We start from the raw sequence: 22,990 nt of genomic DNA on the forward strand, positions 1-22,990 counted from the left end.
CTTTCAGAGTGGATGAAGGATGTGATTGCGCTCTGTTCAGCATCCCACGTGGTGTCCCACGTGGGTATTAGATGTAGGTGTGGCTTGTCTTCCTCAAGTTCGGTCCCTGTACGGCAGGCACTTCAAAGAGGCCTTACCTTGAGTTTTTGAAAAATAGGGCAAAGTCCTCTATAATGGTATATGATAGATGAATATCTATGAAAAAACAAGCTTAAACCTTGCTCCTTCTTCAGTGGCTAATCATATATTGACATGTTATAGGTAGGTTGGCCTGACGAAGCACAAGTTAGCGCAAAATGGCCGTCGCCGCCAATTTCATCTGTGTACATCAGCATGTTATGCTCTAGCCCGAAGATTTTATACATGAACGAATAAAGCATCGTTTTATCTACACTGGTGAGTGCCGTCTTTTTTATACCTATTTTTCAAGGCTGTGCACCACTTCATGTGTTCTTAAAGAGACAGGTAGTTGAGGACCTGGTATATATGTTAGTGATGCTTGGCAGTGCCGCCTTATCTTCTGATTTCTCTACTATTGTCGATATAGGTAGGTTTATATATACTTGGCTTTAGGTAGTGACTGATAATTAAGTTGGCATCAAGTGAACTCATTGTCATGTTCAAGAAACCAATTTGAAATGATTCGAGCTTTGTGACATGGTGCATTATCCTGCTGGAAGTAGCCATCAGAGGATGGATACATGTTCTCATTCTGTTTACGCCAAATTCGGACTCTACCATTTGAATGTCTCAACAGAAATCGAGACTCATCAGACCAGGCAACATTTTTCCAGTCTTCAACAGTCCAATTTTGGTGAGCTCGTGCAAATTGCAGCCTCTTTTTCCTATTTGTAGTGGAGATGAGTGGTACCCGGTGGGGTCTACTGCTGTTGTAGCCCATCCGCCTCAAGGTTGTGCGTGTTGTGGCTTCACAAATGCTTTGCTGCATACCTCAGTTGTAACGAGTGGTTATTTCAGTCAACGTTGCTCTTCTATCAGCTTGAATCAGTCGGCCCATTCTCCTCTGACCTCCAGCATCCACAAGGCATTTTTGCCCACAGGACTGCCATATACTGGATGTTTTTCCCTTTTCACACCATTCTTTGTAAACCCTAGAAATGGTTGTGCGCGAAAATCCCAGTAACTGAGCAGATTGTGAAATACTCAGACCGGCCCGTCTGGCACCAACAACCATGCCACGCTCAAAATTGCTTAAATCACCTTTCTTTCCCATTCTGACATTCAGTTTCGAGTTCAAGAGATTGTCTTGACCAGGACCACCCCCCTAAATGCATTGAAGCAACTGCCATGTGATTGGTTGACTAGATAATTGCATTAATGAGAAATAGAACAGATGTTCCTAATAATTCTTTAGGTTAGTGTATATACTATAATATAATTTATGAGATAATTTGGAAGGTGAAGTATTGATGATAGTATTTTAAATCATTCATGTAGGATCGATTGGGAGGAAGTACTGTCATTATGGGGTATTGAGGGCAGAATTATGAGGAAGAACTTTTTTTTTTTTTTAGCACACAGCCACAACATAACAAAAAATAGAAGGATCTAAAGGCTTTCTGAACGCACTGTACATACTTGTAGAATACCTTATATGTTTGCTATATGTTTCACCCCACCCATAGTCAAATAAACTCAGCAAATACTACATGCTACATTAAGATTCACACCACACTCAAAATTTCGATTGATATTGATATTTTCTGTTGTTAAATACAGTCTTCTAAGCTTCATTGTTTATGGCATACATTCTGTGCACACCTAAATTACACAACAAATAAGTATTGTGTGAATATGGCCTTTGACTTTTGCCAAGGTGTAAATATGCCTTTTGACTCTTGCTGAAGTCACTGTTATATGACTAAGCATTTGTTTAACTTATAGAACAAGTGTCATGTGCCGGATGCCCAAAGCAGACCTCCGGGACATCATGCAAACAGGACACAGGCAAAGCAGACCAAGGACCCACAGAGAACTTTATTACAAGTGTAATAAAAGCACATGGCAGTAAGCAGGTAGGCAATAGTGGTAGCTATACCACAGACCCAAGTGCACCGGCAGACCAGAGGAAAAACCCAGAGAGCAGAGAGCCAGTGAGCCCTGTTCTTCACAGAGCCCCTGGTGGTGGGGATGAACTGGGCTGAGGGCTCACTGATCTCACCTCCAGTAAGGTCCCGTTACACTTGGCCCCTACCTGCAGAGAACCACGCAGGTTCAGGCACCAGTGGAACAGACAGCAACAGAACTGTAACTCATACAAACACAGCACATGTGCAGCACGCCAGACCTGCAGGGTATAGCGACAGTGAGGTCACGGTATGGGCAATCGAGGGTTACTCACTTTTCTGAGGAGAACCCTGGGCAGGCATGCAACAGTGAAAGGAGAGGCAGACACTAGTTCCTCTGGGGCACACTCTGTAGATAGGGACCAGGCCTGATGGTATGTGAGGTGCCCTGGATGTTGTAGGTGTTTTGAGTGCCTTAGGTAAGGTCCCTTTAAGGATCATGACGCCAGTGCCTATAACGGTGGCACGCCGATTTGTAGGAGGATTAATAGAGTACGCAGTTGGTAAACCAAACGTTGCTTTACTTGGTGAAACAGTCCAACTTTTTACAATCAGTTGCAGTGGTATATAATGCAGTCCTTTACAGCACAAAATGCACAGCAGGTTTACTTCACAGCAGGTTTCAATCTTGCAAGATACTTGGAGGGTAAACAGTTAATGCTTTGCAGTGCAATGCTGCTCTATCCCCACAGCTATTCTAGCTGGCTGGATCCCAAGGCCCGGATGCCTAAGTGCTGGCTTAAATCCTTGGTATAAAATCCTTCCTCCAGTATTGGCACTTGCTTAAGGTTACAATACCTTCTTTTCCTAGCTGTCTTTACTGCTGGCTTTGAAAGGTGGCTGCAGGTTTCTCCCAGGAGGTGCTGTCCTACTACTGGGGTATCTCATCTGTGTTGGCTGGATGACTGGTCTCCAGGCAGGCTGTACTCTTCCTAGCCTCCTAGTGCAACTAGAAACCAGGACTATCTAGCTGCATGTCAGGAGGAGGCCCTCAGCATATCTCGGGCTGGTGCCTTCTCACTTCTGTCTCCACAGACTCCTGACTATGATCTAACCCCTCCCTGTCTGGGCCTGAACATTTATACTAGGGGCTCCCTATCTCCCTCTTGTGTCTAGGATGCCTAACTACACCCTAATAGGCCTGCTATGCATGACACAGAGGAAAACATTGCATGTAAAAGCACATAGAAAATACATTAAAGTGCACAGTTAAATATAATATTACTGTCCCTTGTGAGCAGAAGTAATACGCAAACCAATTGACCCTTGTGTAGTGCCCACCCCTACCTAGTGGGACACTACACATGGAACAGACAACAAGACAAATAGGAACAGCACAGAAGCAGGTGCCTTGACCCCAATCGGGATGGAAGCATGGCGGTCTCAGGCAGAGCTGCACACAGACTAGAGATTACACAGACAAGAGATTCACACAGACTAGAGATCCTCCCTCCAGAGAACCCAGGGGCCCTCTCACGAAGGCAGGACAAACACGAGATAGGAACAGAAGCAGAAAGGAACTACAGGCAGACAAGAACAGACAAGCATAAGCAGTAGGCACTGCCAGGCAAGACATGGGACAGGACTACAATCAGAGGCAGTTTAGCACTGGCAGGCTATCAGATGCAGTAGAGCACTGCTAGGCTAAACAAGGAACAGACAAGGATAACATAAACATTATACCGGACAGGTACAGATCAGACAAGGATAACATAAATACTATCATAGAACAGGTAACAACAACATCATACCAGGCGACACTACACAGAAGCGTAGACTGGACACAGGACAGAAGATAGCCTGACCTCCTGGGTGAGCAGCGAGGTGCTACACCCAGCAAGACACAAGAAAGACTGACCCCAAGCCCCACAGCTCACAGGTAGATATAGCTGCTTAATGACGGCACCTGAAAGCCACACCCAGGCACAGATCAGGGGAAGTTAACCCCATTAGAACAGGAGGGAGTACCAGAACTTCTAAACACACAGGCTGCAGTACAGGACGTTGCCCCTGGCAACCAGCAAACATGGAGTCCACCTAAGGCTACTTTCACACCTGCGTTAGGCTACTTTCACACCTGCGTTCAGGTGTCCGCTCGTGAGCTCCGTTTGAAGTGGCTCACAAGCGGCCCTGAACGCAGCCGTCCGGCCCTAATGCATTCTCAGTGGACCCGGATCCACTGAGAATGCATCCGCCTGCCAGCGTTCAGCCTCCGCTCCGCTCAGTGAGCGGACACCTGAACGCTGCTTGCAGCGTTCGGGTGTCCGCCTGGCCGTGCGGAGGCGAGCGGATCCGTCCAGACTTATAATGGAAGTCAATGGGGACGGATCCGTTTGAAGATGACACTATATGGCTCAATCTTCAAGCGGATCCGTCCCCCATTGACTTTCAATGTAAAGTCTGAATGGATCTGTTCAGGCTACTTTCACACTTAGAAAATTTTCTAAGTAATAATGCAGACGGATCCGTTCTGAACGGATGCAAACGTCTGCATTATAGGAGCGGATCCGTCTGATGAAACATCAGACGGACCTGCTCCGAACGCTAGTGTGAAAGTAGCCTTAGGTGCGGACAGTGTCGGACTGGGGTGCCTAGGGCCCACCAGTGGGAGTCATTCTAGGGGCCTACCCTACAGCTGCCATAAACGGAAATACAGGGAGTGCAGAATTATTAGGCAAGTTGTATTTTTGAGGATTAATTTTATTATTGAACAACAACCATGTTCTCAATGAACCCAAAAAACTCATTAATATCAAAGCTGAATATTTTTGGAAGTAGTTTTTAGTTTGTTTTTAGTTTTAGCTATTTTAGGGGGATATCTGTATGTGCAGGTGACTATTACTGTGCATAATTATTAGGCAACTTAACAAAAAACAAATATATACCCATTTCAATTATTTATTTTTACCAGTGAAACCAATATAACATCTCAACATTCACAAATATACATTTCTGACATTCAAAAACAAAACCAAAACAAATCAGTGACCAATATAGCCACCTTTCTTTGCAAGGACACTCAAAAGCCTGCCATCCATGGATTCTGTCAGTGTTTTGATCTGTTCACCATCAACATTGCGTGCAGCAGCAACCACAGCCTCCCAGACACTGTTCAGAGAGGTGTACTGTTTTCCCTCCTTGTAAATCTCACATTTGATGATGGACCACAGGTTCTCAATGGGGTTCAGATCAGGTGAACAAGGAGGCCATGTCATTAGATTTTCTTCTTTTATACCCTTTCTTGCCAGCGACGCTGTGGAGTACTTGGACGCGTGTGATGGAGCATTGTCCTGCATGAAAATCATGTTTTTCTTGAAGGATGCAGACTTCTTCCTGTACCACTGCTTGAAGAAGGTGTCTTCCAGAAACTGGCAGTAGGACTGGGAGTTGAGCTTGACTCCATCCTCAACCCGAAAAGGCCCCACAAGCTCATCTTTGATGATACCAGCCCAAACCAGTACTCCACCTCCACCTTGCTGGCGTCTGAGTCGGACTGGAGCTCTCTGCCCTTTACCAATCCAGCCACGGGCCCATCCATCTGGCCCATCAAGACTCACTCTCATTTCATCAGTCCATAAAACCTTAGAAAAATCAGTCTTGAGATATTTCTTGGCCCAGTCTTGACGTTTCAGCTTGTGTGTCTTGTTCAATGGTGGTCGTCTTTCAGCCTTTCTTACCTTGGCCATGTCTCTGAGTATTGCACACCTTGTGCTTTTGGGCACTCCAGTGATGTTGCAGCTCTGAAATATGGCCAAACTGGTGGCAAGTGGCATCTTGGCAGCTGCACGCTTGACTTTTCTCAGTTCATGGGCAGTTATTTTGCGCCTTGGTTTTTCCACACGCTTCTTGCGACCCTGTTGACTATTTTGAATGAAACGCTTGATTGTTCGATGATCACGCTTCAGAAGCTTTGCAATTTTAAGAGTGCTGCATCCCTCTGCAAGATATCTCACTATTTTTGACTTTTCGGAGCCTGTCAAGTCCTTCTTTTGACCCATTTTGCCAAAGGAAAGGAAGTTGCCTAATAATTATGCACACCTGATATAGGGTGTTGATGTCATTAGACCACACCCCTTCTCATTACAGAGATGCACATCACCTAATATGCTTAATTGGTAGTAGGCTTTCGAGCCTATACAGCTTGGAGTAAGACAACATGCATAAAGAGGATGAGGTGGTCAAAATACTCATTTGCCTAATAATTCTGTACAGGGTGTATTACTTGTTTTTTACATACATGAATCTTTGCAGTTTAGTACACAATGCAAAACAGAATGGTACTGTGCACTGCACGATATCAAAGTGTTTATCATTAAGCAACTCATTGTAGTTGATAATGTATCTGTTATTTACAGTCAGTCGTAGTTTGGATAACACTCACACATGGAAATTCCTTATCCTTGATGAACCACCCTTTCCCTCATCCTAAACAATATCCAAAGTAAAGTAAATGTTTGTCGGCATCTTCAAATAGAAAAGTGTACTGGAGTGAATCGGCCACCAGTTACATGCCATCCCTATAGGGTCTTTCTCAAGTGTCTTGACCACTTGAGTAAGACCCTATGGGAGTCGATACGTGGTGGCGAACGCCGTATTCACTCCAGTAAACTTTCACACTACAACAAGTCTCAGAAAAGTTAGGCAGCCAAGGGCTACCTTTGTTGTATCTTCAATCAAGATGGCCGCAGCGGTCTCTTTGTGTGCAAATGGATGAGGCAAGTGTGTTTTTTTTGTTTGTTTTTAACTGCCATTTCAGGGAAAAACGATTCAGCTTTGCAGAAAATCAAATTTTACCTGAATTTCAAATCGAAGTCCACTTCGGATACTTTGGTTCGTTCAGCACTAAAAGTGACCTAGCATTTTGCTAAGGGGTCTGCCACTAGTTTATGTTGCTCTTAGACACCATCAAACTGGTGATAGATGCCCTTTAAAAAAAAAAATTAAATACACCTATTATATTTTCTATTTATGTGTCAAGTTTCTATCATTAAAACCAAAAGCTAGCTGTCAATACTAGATTACACCTACCCTGTATCACTGTATAACTGGCTATCAACTGATCCGGCGGTCTCTGCAGTATTCTCAGGTCTGCGCAGGAAGAACACGTGCTCTGGTGAAGTCACTTTGCTGTTCACATTGCACAGCATTCCCGTTAGTCCTAGATATAAGAATGCTTAATACTATCATTTCATTCATTGTAAAGAGGAAACTGTTCTGCATTACTTTATTTTACAACTGTTAAAGATGTGGCCTATATAGGGATTCTCTGGGAAAAAAGATTTTTGGCAAGTGCCGCAGCCTGCCTCTCTAAACAGATGATTCATGCTTACCTGCTCCCCACCACTTTGGTTCTCCACACTGCCGTCTGCATATCCATGTTCTGTTCTGCGCTGTGTTTACATCTGGCACAGTGTGGCCATAGTAGTATGCTCTGCTGCAGCCAATGACTGGCTTCAGCAGTGACATGGCCACAAGCAGCATGTCATTGGCAGAAGCAGAGCACTTGACTATGCCCATGCTGTGGTGCATATAAACATTGCGGGGAACGTAAAATGGACATGCAGGATCAGACACCGCGTGTGCGCAGTGAGGGGTAGGGAGATTTAACAGAACAAATGTCCATCAGATCTCCCTACCCCCCACACTATGCAGGCGCGGTGATCGGATGGATGTTCGGTTGAAGAGATCTCCCTGCCCGCTGATACACACGTGCGGTGTATCCCGACGGGAGTAATTAGCCGCGCGTGCGCACTTGTCCATCATTTTTCCCTACCCTTGAACGGCTGCAGAAGTTTCCCTACCGTTGTTGTGCGCCTGTGCAGCGCGGCACACCTCCTTCCAAAGCTGGGAACGTCATGTCCGGTGCGGCCGCGGCACAACAGGAAGTGACGAGGGTAGGGAAATTTATCGGGTAGGGAAATTCGTTAGAACACCGGCAGGTGGAGAAGAACATTTGCATATGGATAATGTCAGCCAGTTTAATAGTGATAATTGTGGTGACAGAAACCTTTTAACCCCTTAAGGACTCGGCCATATTTCACCTTAAGGACCAGGCCTTTTTCTGAAAATCTGACCAGTGTCACTTTAAGTGCTGATAACTTTAAAACGCTTTGACTTATCCAGGCCATTCTGAGATTGTTTTTTCGTCACATATTGTACTTCATGACACTGGTAAAATGGAGTAAAAAAATTTCATTTTTATTTATAAAAAAAAATACCAAATTTACCAAAAATTGCAAATTTCCAAGTTTCAATTTCTCTACTTCTATAATACATAGTAATACCTCCAAAAATAGTTATTACTTTACATTCCCCATATGTCTACTTCATGTTAGGATCATGTTGGGAATGATATTTTAGTTTTTGGGGACGTTACAATGTTTAGAAGTTTAGAAGCAAATCTTGAAATTTTTCCGAATTTTTCAAAAACCCAATTTTTAGGGACCACTTCAGGTCTGAGGTCACTTTGTGAGGCTTACATAATAGAAACCACCCGGCGATGATCGGAAATACATATAGACGTACCGGTACGCCCTGTGTCCTTAAGGACTGGTACGCCCTATGTCCTAAACAGGTTAAGGGTGGGTTCACACTTGCGTTCTGGCATTCTGCTATAGGTTCTTATTATAATGGAACGCACAGACGGAATGCAAAACGGAAACGTTTAAGAGGCATTCTGTTTTGATCCGTCATAGTAGAAGTCTATGGGCAATAATAACGGATCCTGGCGACAGTACTTTGTTTTCCATCATGCATAACGGAGACCAGACCAGACGGATCCGTTATACTTGCCCATAGACTTCTATTGTGACTTCCGTTTTTCATTCTGTCGGGGTATTCAGTTATAAATGGAGCCTATAACGGAAAGCAAGAACGCAAGTGTAAACCCACCCTTATTTGTTTGTATACAGTAATTTTGGTACTGGCAATTGATGGTGCGGGCAGCAGGTGAGAATGCAAGACCTGTGCCCGCATCATAATTGCAACATAAAATGACAGCAAGTTGCAGAAAGGAAAACTACAACTCCCAGCAGGTCCTGAAGGTTTGCATCTGACAAGGCATGCTGGGAGTTGTACTTTCCAAGGGGGGGGGGAGGCAATAAAATGTGAATAATATTTTTAATTTAATAGTATTTTAACAGTTATTACTGGAATTTATGGTATTACCTATCTGGACTAGCCTGAGACAGAGAGCGTGACGTCCACTGCCTCAGCTCTATCTGTCTTGCTCACAGGCAGGAGGCAGCTAACTGCTGGGCACCCTCTGCACACTATAAACCCGCCACTGCGCTCTGCAGTCTCCAGGGCGCGGCGGGAAACCTTACTGGCTGCGTGCCTGCGCTGCGTAGGGATGCTCTGCACGTCACGTATGAGGAGGCGGGGCCCACGAGCAGCGCTGCGGGGAGCGGTCTGGAGAGGAGGCGCTGGGCACTGGCGGGCGGCGGCTATGGCAAGTGAAGTGGCGAGGTGAATGATCATGTCCTGGATCAGTCATCTCGCCACGCCCACTTATATGACAAGTCTGAGGAATCGTGCTCATTGAAGTGGCAGGCAGCGGTGCTGGCCAGCTGGAGAGCTGCCTGCCGCACTCACTAATCATTATGAATGAAAATGCCAGGGGCCCACCGAGGGTTTACCCGGTTCCCCGGTGGGTCAGTCTGAGCCTGGGTGCGGATCCGTCTGGTATCTGCACAGACGGATCCGCACCTATATGCAAACACTTAGATCCGTTCAGAACGGATCCGTTTGCATTACCATGAACAAAAAAAAAAATGCTCATGATAATGCAAACGGTTTCGTTTTGACTTTACATTGAAAGTCAATGGGGGACGGATCCGTTTGAAAATTGAGCCATATTGTGTCAACTTCAAACGGATCCGTCCCCATTGACTTACATTGTAAGTCTGGACGGATCCGTTTGCCTCCGCACGGCCAGGCGGACACCCTAACGCTGCAAGCTGCGTTCAGGGGTCCGCCTGCTGAGCGGAGCGGAGGACAAACGGTGCCAAACTGATGCATTCTGAGCGGATCCGCATCCACTCAGAATGCATTAGGGCTGGACGGATCAGTTCGGGGCCGCTTGTGAGAGCCTTCAAACGGAACTCACAAGCGGAGCCCCGAACGCTAGTGTGAAAGTAGCCTAAGACAGTACCCCAGAGCACAAACAACCCGTGTCACAGTGACAAACAGAGAAGCATCCAATTTCAGACCCAGTTCACACACAAGGCTGCAGCCAGCAGCATCGCAGAACCAGCATGCATGGGAAAACCCACAGCCAGTACACAAGGCGCATGCAGCCAGCCTGCACGGTACCAGAGACATGAGCCACATAGATGCAGACACAGGAATACAGAAACACAGGACTCAGTTCACACACTACACAGCAGCCAGTATGCAGTCCCATGCAACCAGCATACATAGGTGTCAGCCTGCAGCCAGTACGCAAGGGAGCCTGCAGCCAGCCTGCAAGGCAACAGTGATAAGAACTGCACAGAGAAGCAGACAAGGGGAGTACACACATTCACAGGCATAGTACATACAAGACACCGCAGCCAGCACACAGCCCCAAGCAACAAGCATACACAGGAGTCAGCCTGCAGCCACTACGTGAACGGGCATGCAGCCAGCCTACACGGCCAAACTGTCACAGTGAACCGCACCGAGACTATATTAAAGGAACAGTTTTAAAAATGAGGGCTATTTTATCCAGAAAGCCACATGGGCATTAAAAATAAAAAATAAAAATTCAAATTTACATTAAAACGCATGCTGGTGTGGTTACCATCATACATAATTACTAATACCCCAAAAAGTTGATTGATTAATTGACAGGACATTAGACTATGATCACCTACTCTAAACTAAGACCAAGAGCTACATGTAATTACTTAAATATTAATATATAATGGAAATTAGTTACCCTTTAATGATAAAAACTGCAAATCAGTATTATCAGAATAGATTATTCCAAGGCATGAAGCAACAAACTACATCCTTAATCCAATCACAGGTCATAAAAACTTTGTGAGTTCCAAATTATCAGACTGTCCAGACTGCGTATCTGCATGTTTAGGCCTCGTTCACATCTTTGTTTACTAATCCAGCCTTGCCGGATCCCCATTGACTGCAAAGGAGTCCAGGTGTTATCCGGCCTGTTTCCTGCAAAAATGCCGGGTTTCAGCCAGACATAAGCCACTGCATGTAATTGTTTTCTTCCAGCTGAAAACTGGCATTTTTGCCAGAAATCATCTTGATCACCTCTGGACAATATTGCAGTCAATGGGGATTCAGCAGTGAAATAGAGGATTCGGCAGGCTGCTATGGGCTGGAACAGCCTGCCAGATCTACAAACAGAGATGTGAATGAGCTTTAAGTCTTATTCACACGTCAGTGTTTTCCATCAGTGTTTGTGAGCCAAAACCAGAAGTGGAGGCTACACAGATATAAAGTACAGTTGCAAGAAAAAGTATGTGAACCCCCCCAATCACAGATTGCTTAAACTAATAACACAAAAATAATTAAATGTTACCATGTTTTTATTGAACACACCATGTGAACATTCACAGTGCATGTGGAAAAAGTATGTGAACCCCTAGACTAATGACATCTCCAAGAGCTAATTGGAGTGAGATGTCAGCCAACTGGAGTCCAATCAATGAGATGAGATTAGAGGTGTTGGTTACAGCTGCCCTGCCCTATAAAAAACACACACCAGTTCTGGGTTTGCTTTTCACAAGAAGCATTGCCTGATGTGAATGATGCCTCGCACAAAGGAGCTCTCAGAAGACCTACGATTAAGAATTGTTGACTTGCATAAAGCTGGAAAGGGTTATAAAAGTATCTTCAAAAGCTTTGCTGTTCATCAGTCCACGGTAAGATAAATTGTCTATAAATTGTGAAAGTTCAGCACTGCTGCTGCTCTCCCTAGGAGTGGGCGTCCTGTAAAGATGACTGCAAGAGCACAGTGCAGACTGCTCAGTGAGGTGAAGAAGAATCCTAGAGTGTCAGCTAAAGACTTACAGAAGTCTCTGGCATATGCTAACATCCCTGTTAGCGAATCTACGATACGTAAAACACTAAACAAGAATGGATTTCATGGGAGGATACCACAGAGGAAGCCACTGCTGTCCAAAAAAAACCATTGCTGCACGTTTACAGTTTGCACAAGAGCACCTGGATGTTCCACAGCAGTACTGGCAAAATATTCTGTGGACAGATGAAACCAAAGTTGAGTTGTTTGGAAGAAACACACAACACTATGTGTGGAGAAAAAGAGGCACAGCACACCAACATCAAAACTTCATCCCAACTGTGAAGTATGGTGGTTGGGGCATCATGGTTTGGGGCTTCTTTGCTGCGTCAGGGCCTGGACGGATTTCTATCATCGAAGAAAAAATAAATTCCCAAGTTTATGAAGACATTTTGCAGGAGAACTTAAGGCCATCTGTCCACTAGCTGAAGCTCAACAGAAGATGGGTGTTGCAACAGGACGACGACCCAAAGCATAGAAGTAAAGCAACAACAGAATGGCTTAAACAGAAAAAAATACGCCTTCTGGACTGGCCCAGTTAGAGTCCTGACCTCAACCCGATTGAGATGCTGTGGCATGACCTCAAGAAAGCGATTCACACCAGACATCCCAAGAATATTGCTGTAAAGAGGAATGAACAGGAATTACTCCTGACCGTTGTGCACGTCTGATCTGCAACTACAGGAAACGTTTGGTTGAAGTTATTGCTGCCAAAGGAGGTTCAACCAGTTATTAAATCCAAGGGTTCACATACTTTTTCCACCTGCACTGTGAATGTTTACATGATGTGTTCAATAAAAACATGGTAACATTTAGTTCTTTTTGTGTTATCAGTTTAAGCAGACTGTGATTGTCTATTGTTGTGACTTAGATGAAGATCAGATCACATTTTATGACCAATTTGTGCAGAAATCCATATCATTCCAAAGGGTTCACATGCTTTTTCTTGCAACTGTATAAGGGAAAGATCTGCATCTGTTCTGTATTTAGACCCGCACCTGGTTTTGGCTCCCAATCACTGATGGAAAACACTGAATGTGTGAACAGGGCATTATTCTGCAAGGATCTTCTAGAACATCCTTGATGAGCCTGCAGCTACAGAAGGAGGCCAGTTGTCACTGACAGCCAGCCTGCCCATAAAAGCGGCAGGGATGTTTTACTGCAGTCCCTGTCTACCTATCTCTGGAGCTCATGATTGCATGATTGGTGGCTAGGAGATTCTGAGCCTTAGCAGACCCAAATAAGCTCTGCAGTGAGTCTTCAGAGGTTGTATTTGCCATCTTTGCCAACTTGGTCATGTATGATATTATAAGGGGCACAAAGTAAAAAAGTAAACCAATATATAATTATAAAACAATATAATAAAAAAAAGAATGTCAATAGTAGCCTACTCCACAGGTACTTAACTGTATTTTATGTTATTAAAATAGAAAAAAATGAAAACACACATTTTTTTTATATTTTGCAATATATAAAAAATTACAAAATTTAAGCCTCATGTATCACTGAAAGAAAGATGCTAAATAATTTGAATAACAAAACAAAGTTATTGCTTTTAAACAGACCTGTACTTCAAAATACCTAAAATTTGTCAGGTCATGAACTGGTTAATAATACAGATATCAATAGATAAGTGGTTGGCTCACACCTAGTGGCTATGGTGGGTGCTACTAGCTCACAAATGGGTGCCCTGCCCCAATAAAGTAGTAGAAAAGCGATTAGAAAAAGATGAGTGAGCACTCACAACATTAGGACCATAAGGATAAATTTATTTAACTATTTAACATTGCCGCCAAGGCAAGTGAAGTAATAGTTACGGGCATGGCCATGCGATAAAGATTTTCAACTAAAATCACCGATACAGCTCACAGTCACAGACGCCGCCGATAAGGTATCACTCCTGTTTGCATAATCCCGCGATAACGTGACGTCATTCACTCGAGGCGAGCGACGCGAGACGCTGAGTGCTGCCGGCACCGCTCGCTCCTCGTGCAAACGAACTACACGTCCCAGGGGAACAGCTCAGCAGGAGACAGGTAGGAACCTGTAACTATTACTTCACTTGCCTTGGCGGCAATGTTAAATAGCTGAACAAATACAAGTAATACTCCGGATGGACTTTTGCTTTTTTGTCCTGTTACACATCATCCATCTGCACCCGTGAGGTGATATCTATATCTATCTACAGGACATTCGGTTTGTTGCGGTTTGCGATATTCAACAGTGACTTTCAGCACAACCAATTGGTTAATTAAAGAGACATTTGCAAACGCTGCATATTATCAGGGCATATTGTGGGTACAGAGTCACCACCCCACCAATAGTATTTGCATTCGCATTTTTATTTAATTTTAAAGTTTTAAGCCTTGGTACCATTGTATTGTATTTTATTTGTTCTACATATGCACTTCTAGAAGATTTTTATTACACAGGTTATTCCTGTAATTATCAATAAATGGTCCTAATGTTGTGAGTGCTCACTCATCTTTTTCTAATAATACAGATAATACAGAAATTCTGAATTATGTGCCCCCTTCATTCCCCAGATGCATCATATGTACCACTTTCCACCCACCAATAAACAGAAGAATAACTTGCAGCAAATGAATTGTATATGTTCACACAATGCTTTTTACAGTTCCAGAAGATTGCTTTTTCAGCCCTACCATCTTGAAAAATTTACTTTGAGAAAATGCCTTGAGACAACCCCAATAAAAAAAATCTGGTCTTGTTAGTTATTTACTACCTAATGTAAAGATAGATAGATAGATAGATAGATAGATAGATATGAGATAGATAGATATTGTGGGGATTCGCTCTGGTAGGCAGGGTAAGCGGACGCAGTACAGAGGCAAAAACAAGGTTGTAAATCAAAGTTCAGTGTTTATTCTCACACAGAAAGAAAACAAGTCAAAAGTAAGTGTTCATTTTTTGGTGCCTGTTCACACCACACAAAGTTCACAGTGCAAAAAGACTTCACCTGGTCAGCAGATGATTTTCACCCACCGTCCGCAGCAGGCTTTAGAGGCCTGTTTCCCAGCCTATGGCTCTCACAAATAAATGTCTCAGTGTCTCAAACCACAGACTCCTCAGCTCCTCTGCCATGGAGGATAATCCACACCCAGCTGAGCTGCTGGCTGGGTTTTTAAACCCCAGCCCAAAACCTGGCCTGGACGTGGGGAACAGCCACCCACCCTGCTCTTTGGCTGCTCCCAATAAGAACCGGCCCGGATCGGCTTTTCAGCCACACTAAGAATAAACAGTGTCAGCAAGCACTAGCTGCGGCTGACACATAAAATAACCGGTTCTTATCTCACCGAGGCCAGGAACCTCAATGACCGTCAATGACGGACCCTTGCGCCTTCCTACATACCTCCCCCCTTTGTTCAACCCTGAGGGGGTGAACACACGCCAGACAGTGTACTCGGGACAGGGCATCCGCGTTTCCCTGTAACCGGCCTGCCCTGTGTTCTACTGTGAACTTAAAGTTTTGCAGCGATAAGAACCACCTGGTGACCCGAGCATTCCTCTCTTTGGCCTGGCTCATCCACTTGAGAGGGGAGTGATCGGTCACCAGACGGAATTTCCTCCCCAACAGATAATAGCGGAGAGACTCGAGTGCCCACTTGATGGCCAGGCACTCTCTCTCCACTATACTGTACCGGGTCTCCGCTGGAGTGAGCTTACGGCTGAGGAAGACAACGGGATGTTCCTCCCCGTTGACTTCCTGAGACAGTACCGCACCGAGGCCCACTTCGGAGGCATCAGTCTGTACCACAAATTCCCTCTTGAAGTCGGGCGTCACCAAAACCGGGGACCCACACAGTGCCGACTTCAAAGCGGAGAAAGCCTCTTCCGCCTGGTCATTCCAGCGGACTATCACAGACTTACGTCCCTTTAAGAGCCCTGTCAACGGAGCCGCTAAAGTGGCAAAATGGGGGACAAACCTCATGTAATAGCCCACCATTCCCAGGAACGACTTTATTTGTCTAGAGGTGGCAGGTTGGGGACAATTCCGTATCGCCTCTATCTTGCTCACTTGGGGTTTGATGACTCCGCACCCAATGACATACCCAATGTATTTAGTCTCCTCTAACCCTATCGCACATTTCTTTGGGTTAGCCGTTAGCCCCGCCTTTCGAAGGGAGTCTACTACGGCCTGTACTTTGGGCAGGTGACTTTCCCAGTCTGTACTGTGGATGATAATATCGTCCAGGTAAGCCGAGGCGTACCGCCGATGTGGACGAAGTACAATGTCCATTAGACGTTGGAAAGTGGCGGGGGCGCCATGCAGGCCAAAGGGTAACACTTTATACTGGTACAGCCCCTCTGGTGTAATGAAGGCAGTTTTCTCTTTGGCAGCCTCCGTCAAGGGTACCTGCCAGTACCCTTTGGTGAGGTCCAGAACAGAAAAATACCTGGCTTGACCTAATTTCTCAATTAGTTCATCCACCCGAGGCATTGGATATGCATCGAACTTTGATATCTCGTTTAATTTCCGAAAATCGTTACAAAATCGTAACGACCCGTCTGGCTTGGGAATTAAGACTATAGGACTAGCCCACTCACTTTTAGACTCCTCAATGACATCCAGCCGCAACATGAGTTGCACTTCCTCCGAGATGGCTTTTCGCCGAGCCTCGGGTACTCGGTATGGCTTTAACCGGATTTTTGCCTGAGGCTCAGTGACAATGTCATGTTGGATTACGGAAGTGCGTCCAGGGAGGTCTGAGAACACATCTGTGTTCCGACTAACGAACTCCCTGGTTTCCTGAGCCTGTTTAGAGGAGAGGCTGTCAGCAATTTTTATGTTGGCAACCGCTTCCCTCGCATCAGACCTAGGAGCCGGAATCTCTTGTCCATGAAAGCCCGGCCGCGGACTGTCTTCCGTACAGGTTTCCCTATCCTTCCAAGGTTTTAGCAAATTAACATGGTAAACCTGCTCCGGTTTTCGCCTCCCCGGCTGGTGTACTTTATAATTTACTTCTCCTATTTTTTCACGTACCTCGTAGGGCCCCTGCCACCTGGCTAGGAACTTACTGTCCACTGTCGGCACCAGAACCAAAACCCGATCACCCGGGTTAAAGTTCCGGACCCGAGCCTGCCGATTATAGATCCGACTCTGGGCTCGCTGAGCGGCCTCCATATGTTCCTTGACAAGAGGCAAAACGGTCTCTATCCGCTGTTGCATCTTAGTAACATATTCCAGGACGCTTTTATGCGGAGTGGGTTGTTGTTCCCACGCCTCTTTGGCTACATCCAACAAGCCACGAGGATGTCTGCCATATAGCAATTCGAAGGGCGAGAACCCAGTAGAGGCCTGGGGCACCTCTCGCACTGCGAACATGAGATAGGGCAGAAGAAGGTCCCAATCCTTCCCATCTTTGGTCACCACCCTTTTTAACATGGTTTTTAGAGTTTTATTAAACCTTTCCACCAGTCCGTCCGTTTGTGGATGATACACGGACGTCCTTAACTGTTTTATACACAGCAACTTGCAGAGTTCCCTCATGACCTTGGACATAAAAGGGGTCCCCTGATCAGTCAGGACCTCTTTAGGTAGCCCCACTCGGGAGAACATCTCCATTAGCTCTTTAGCTATAAGTTTTGCTGAAGTATGTCGCAGTGGCACTGCCTCCGGGTACCGAGTAGCGTAATCAAGGACAACCAAGATGTGTTGGTGTCCCCTAGCGGACTTTGGTACAGGACCTACTAGGTCCATAGCGATTCGCTCAAACGGTACCTCAATGATCGGGAGGGGTACCAAGGGACTGCGGAAAAGGTGCTGGGGGCTAGTTGCCTGGCAGGTCGGGCAAGACTTACAGAACTCGTCCACCTCTTTAAAAACACTGGGCCAGTAAAACCGTTGTAGTATCCGGTCCTGTGTTTTCTGCATTCCCAGATGACCCCCAAGAACATGCTGGTGGGCTAACTCTAACACGAGTTTGCGATAAGCCTGGGGCACCACCAACTGTTCAACGGATTCACCTCGCAGCTGATTTACCCGATACAACATATCCTGATGAACCACAAAACGGGGAAACACTGATTCTGCCCCTGGTTGTTGTGGTTCACCATCTATTATTAGTACATTTTCCCAGGCTCGGGATAAGGTTGGATCCCGGTGTTGTGCGGTACCAAAATTATCCCCTGAGACATTGAGGTCTGCCAGCTCAGGCCCCGGTGGCGAGTCCTCCATGTCTCCCACCATTACACTTAGCGGGGTTGTTTCCCCCTCTTCCACCGAAGTGGCGGTCACCCCTACCGCGGGACCTTCGGACTCAGGTTCCCAGGGTTCTGGTCTCCCCCCTGAGCCGGGCCATTCTGCTAGGGTTACACCTGTATCATGCGTATCAGTCACTCTCGGAACCGGCCACAGTGCCGTGAAACCCGGGAAGTCTCTCCCTACTATAAGTTCATAGTGGAGGTGGGTTGCAACAGCCACCTCGTGGATCCACCTGCCGGAAACCGTAGACAGAGACACTATAGCAGTAGGATAGTCTTTTAAGTCCCCATGGATACACATGACTCCAACCTTACGGCCGGTGTACTCAGTGGAGCGTACTAGGGAAGCCCTAACCAGGGTCACCAGACTTCCTGAGTCCAACAGAGCCTCCGCTGGAGTGTCTCCCACCTCAACCTGGCACAGGTGGTTCAGAGACTCCGGAGCACCCACTGCACACAGTTTCCTGGCATATAATGACTGACGGAAGCCACAGTTTGTGTCCATGGGTTCCCCCTGACGTGGACAGTCCGCTCGAACATGGCCTGGCTCTCGACACCGCCAGCAGATTATTGGAGCGGGGTCCACAGGGGTTATATTCCGGGCAGGTTTGATGGGCACCGGTTGTTGGGTCCGGGGTGGTGAGTTACGGGATCTGACTGCCCCCCTCCCAACAGAACCCCCCTGTAAGTTCCGGGTAGCCTCATAGCGCTCCACCAGGTCGACCATCTCCAGCGCATTCCCTGGGGAGACTTGGCCAATCCATTGCTGGAGAGGGGGTGGCAGAGCCCTCCAGAACCTGTCTGCTAATAACCGGTCCAACATACACGTCAGGTTGTAGCCACTTTTGTAACAGGTTAAGCAGGTCATAATACTGGGGTCTCACGGGCTCCGCCGGGTTGAACCCCCACTGATGCACCCGCTGGGCCCGGACCAGCACATTCACCCCCAGTCTTGCCAAAATCTCCCCCTTTACCTTTGGGTAGTCGGCCGCTTGATCATCAGGCAAGTCGAAAAACACCCGCTGGGACTCTGATGTCAGAAAAGGAGCGACGATCTCAGCCCACTGGTCTTGGGGCAGCTTTTCCCTGGTGGCCACTTTTTCATATATCGCCAGGTAGGTCTCGATGTCGTCTGCGGGGGTCATTTTAGGTATCGCTGCACGTACTGCTTTCCAGGCATCGTGTACGCTTGGGGTTGCTCCTGCTGACTGTAACGCCATTACATGTTGTAGCAGCAACTGGTTGGTCTCCTGCTGCTGCTTATTAGCCTCACGTTGTTGCAGGTTAGCCTCCACGAGGGCCTTCATAACAGCCTCCATTTCGTCTCTTGACACCGGTTTGAATCTAGCCGGTTTGATAAATGACATACAACCGTGAGAGAAAAAAAAAAAATTCGGCGTTCACGCCAGCCTCACTGCGCTTGCCCGCATCCTCCATTAATTGTGGGGATTCGCTCTGGTAGGCAGGGTAAGCGGACGCAGTACAGAGGCAAAAACAAGGTTGTAAATCAAAGTTCAGTGTTTATTCTCACACAGAAAGAAAACAAGTCAAAAGTAAGTGTTCATTTTTTGGTGCCTGTTCACACCACACAAAGTTCACAGTGCAAAAAGACTTCACCTGGTCAGCAGATGATTTTCACCCACCGTCCGCAGCTGGCTTTAGAGGCCTGTTTCCCAGCCTATGGCTCTCACAAATGAATGTCTCAGTGTCTCAAACCACAGACTCCTCAGCTCCTCAGCTCCTCTGCCATGGAGGATAATCCACACCCAGCTGAGCTGCTGGCTGGGTTTTTAAACCCCAGCCCAAAACCTGGCCTGGACGTGGGGAACAGCCACCCACCCTGCTCTTTGGCTGCTCCCAATAAGAACCGGCCCGGATCGGCTTTTCAGCCACACTAAGAATAAACAGTGTCAGCAAGCACTAGCTGCGGCTGACACATTAAATAACCGGTTCTTATCTCACCGAGGCCAGGAACCTCGGTGACACGTACCTTCCGTCAATGACGGACCCTTGCGCCTTCCTACAATAGATAGATAGATAATGTCTGGGGCCCAGACATATACCCAGACCGGGGAAAGTGGGACTCTGGGCCAACAGAACTATTCCACCTAGAACTCTGCAAACACTTTCTCCAGGTCCACAGGAGCACCTCAAACAGCGTCTGTCGAGCAAAACTGGGCAGATTCCCACTCTACTTTGCTGTCCAGAAGAGGGCGATATCATTCAGAGCCATCTTCATAGCAGCAGTCCCAGCTCCTACCATCACAAAGCCTTGCTACACCAAGAAGCCCCAGAAAAACAAAGCACCCTGCAACAAGTCACCCAAATCCAGCCTGCCCAAGCCACCAACCAATACAGCCTGACAAAGGGCGAAATCCAGAGGACGATACAGAAGTACAAAGAGGAGTATATTAGCGTCTGGAGGAACGACATAAGAACATCCCAGAAGCTGACAGTATACCAGAGCCTGCAGAGGGAGTACAAACTGACCCCATATCTGGAGAAACTCCCCAATCCAAAAGACTGACATATTCTGAGCCGGTACAGACTGAGCGCCCACAGCCTGCTCATTGAATCCGAGCGTCACCGACAGAGGTACATGCCCAGGGAGAGCAGACTGTGCCAGCAGTGCGACCAGGAGGCCGTGGAGGATGAGGCTCATTTCCTGCTGCGGTGCCCCAAATACTCAGCAGTGAGGGAGACTCACTTCAGGAGACTGTCTGATCTCTGCCCAGACTTCATCTCCATGGAGGAGGAAGAGAGACTCTCCATACTGCTGGGGGAAGAGGAGAACACAGCGGCCACAGCAGCACAATATATTACTGCCTGCCATAGACTGAGAGGAGCCTGATATACCATGGACTCCTATACCCCCACCCTGTATATGTCCCCATCCCCCAACCCTACCCAATTATTTCCCACTTGCTTTGGCAATGCTAAAATGTATTTAGTCCTGTCAATAAAGCTTATTTGATTTGATGATAGATAGATAGATAGATAGATAGATAGATAGATAGATAGATAGATAGATAGATAGATATGAGATAGATATAAGATAGATAGACCAAGATAGATAGATAGATAGATAGATAGATAGATAGATATATAGATAGATATGAGATAGAGAGATTGATATGAGAAAGATAGACAGATAGATAGATAGATAGATAGATAGATAGATAGATAGATAGATAGATAGATATGAGATAGATAGATATGAGATAGATAGATATGAGATAGATAGATATGAGATAGATAGATAGATAGATAGAGTAGATAGATAGATATTAGATAGATAGATAGATAGATAGATAGATAGATAGATAGATAGATAGATAGATAGATAGTAGCCTGCTCCCCTTGCGTCATGACAAATGGTCAAGGCAAAGCCAGGGAGAGAAGAAGAGAGCCAGCACCAAGAAGCAGGTACGTATGCCTCCCTTCACAAGGCTGGCCAAAAGGGGGGTTTGCCAAACCACCAAAGCCCCCCCCCCCAAAAAAAAAAATTAAAATAGCACAACCCCTTTAGGTATTGGTTATTATTATATATAGTTATAATATATATTTTTTAAAACTACTAAAAGATATGTAAATTTAAGTTGAAAACACCTAAACAGAAAAATAGCACGTACACAATGCCTACTTAATGTAGCATATCTTACTTGTATTTTTTATTTCTATTTTATCTATTACATGGTAGACACACCTATAGCCATTAGTACTTGTAAACTCTCATAAATAAGTATTATTGAGGAAGAGTATACTTACTTTGCCAGAGCTGTCTGTACCCAGGATGTGGTTCTCCTTTACCTCACAGTCACAACTAGAAGATGAATGAATGAAAGTCCCCTTGAAGACATGTTGCACAGCATCCATAGCAGCTCAGCAGTAGAAGCAGCAGATATCTGTCAGCAGGATGACTCCGGCCTCTGCAGCACAGAGTAGTCTAATGCCTCTTAATAGCCTTGCTGTATGAGCAGTCATACAAGGAGGAGGCTGAGCTCCCTGCTCTGCACCAATGACAGCTGCCACTGTTTTACCTCTGTCACACGCATTGGTGTCAGCTTCTGTACATTTATCTGCACATTGGAAAAAAGGAAAAGGTCATGTAATAGTTGTACTGTAATGCAATAAAACTGAATATCTCTGAAGTTCAAAGAGCAGGTGTGAGTATTTGCTTAGTCTACTGTAAATTACAATGCTTCTATTCTGGCTTGGCCACCTCCATAGGGCTGTGGAACAGTAGTACAAACAGTGTGAGGCTCATGCTACAGTTTTTATATTGGGACGAGCGGACCTGGTAAATGGCAGCTGGACATAGACATAAAGTTATTAGTGTATGTGGGTTTGTGGTATGTTTTAGTTAATAGCTGATTATTTTCCACATAAACAATGAGGTTGAGAAAATTCATTTCAATCGTACTAAACATGGGGTTTCCTGACTGCCCATTGACTATAAACGTCCTGGCTTCTGGGATTTATCTCTGAACGGGTGTTTTAGAGATCACAGCTGCACGCTAGTCGTCCAGCAGCTGAGCGGGAGTCTCGCTGTCAGTGAGAAGGCAGGGACCGTTCCTCTGTGTCCCTGCTTTCCAGATCACTAAATACACAGTGCTGGGAATGCTATGCCCCTTCCTTTTCTGGACCC

At 45.9% G+C, this 22,990-nt stretch overlaps 1 protein-coding gene across 2 annotated transcripts in view; it reads right to left on the reverse strand.

Moving 5' to 3' along the window:
- The window catches only part of GDA (guanine deaminase), a 185,009-nt gene extending 162,706 nt beyond the window's left edge, over positions 1–22,303 (reverse strand). For both annotated transcript variants that reach the window (XM_040417079.1, XM_040417077.1), the window contains exon 1: positions 22,111–22,303. In XM_040417079.1, the coding sequence (XP_040273013.1) occupies positions 22,111–22,218 (108 nt within the window). In that variant the 5' untranslated portion in view covers positions 22,219–22,303. The remainder of the gene's footprint in view (positions 1–22,110) is intronic.
- Positions 22,304–22,990: the final 687 nt, after the last annotated feature.

Source organism: Bufo bufo, chromosome 2 (genome assembly GCF_905171765.1).
Source record: "Bufo bufo chromosome 2, aBufBuf1.1, whole genome shotgun sequence".
In the NCBI taxonomy this organism is placed as follows: domain Eukaryota; kingdom Metazoa; phylum Chordata; class Amphibia; order Anura; family Bufonidae; genus Bufo; species Bufo bufo.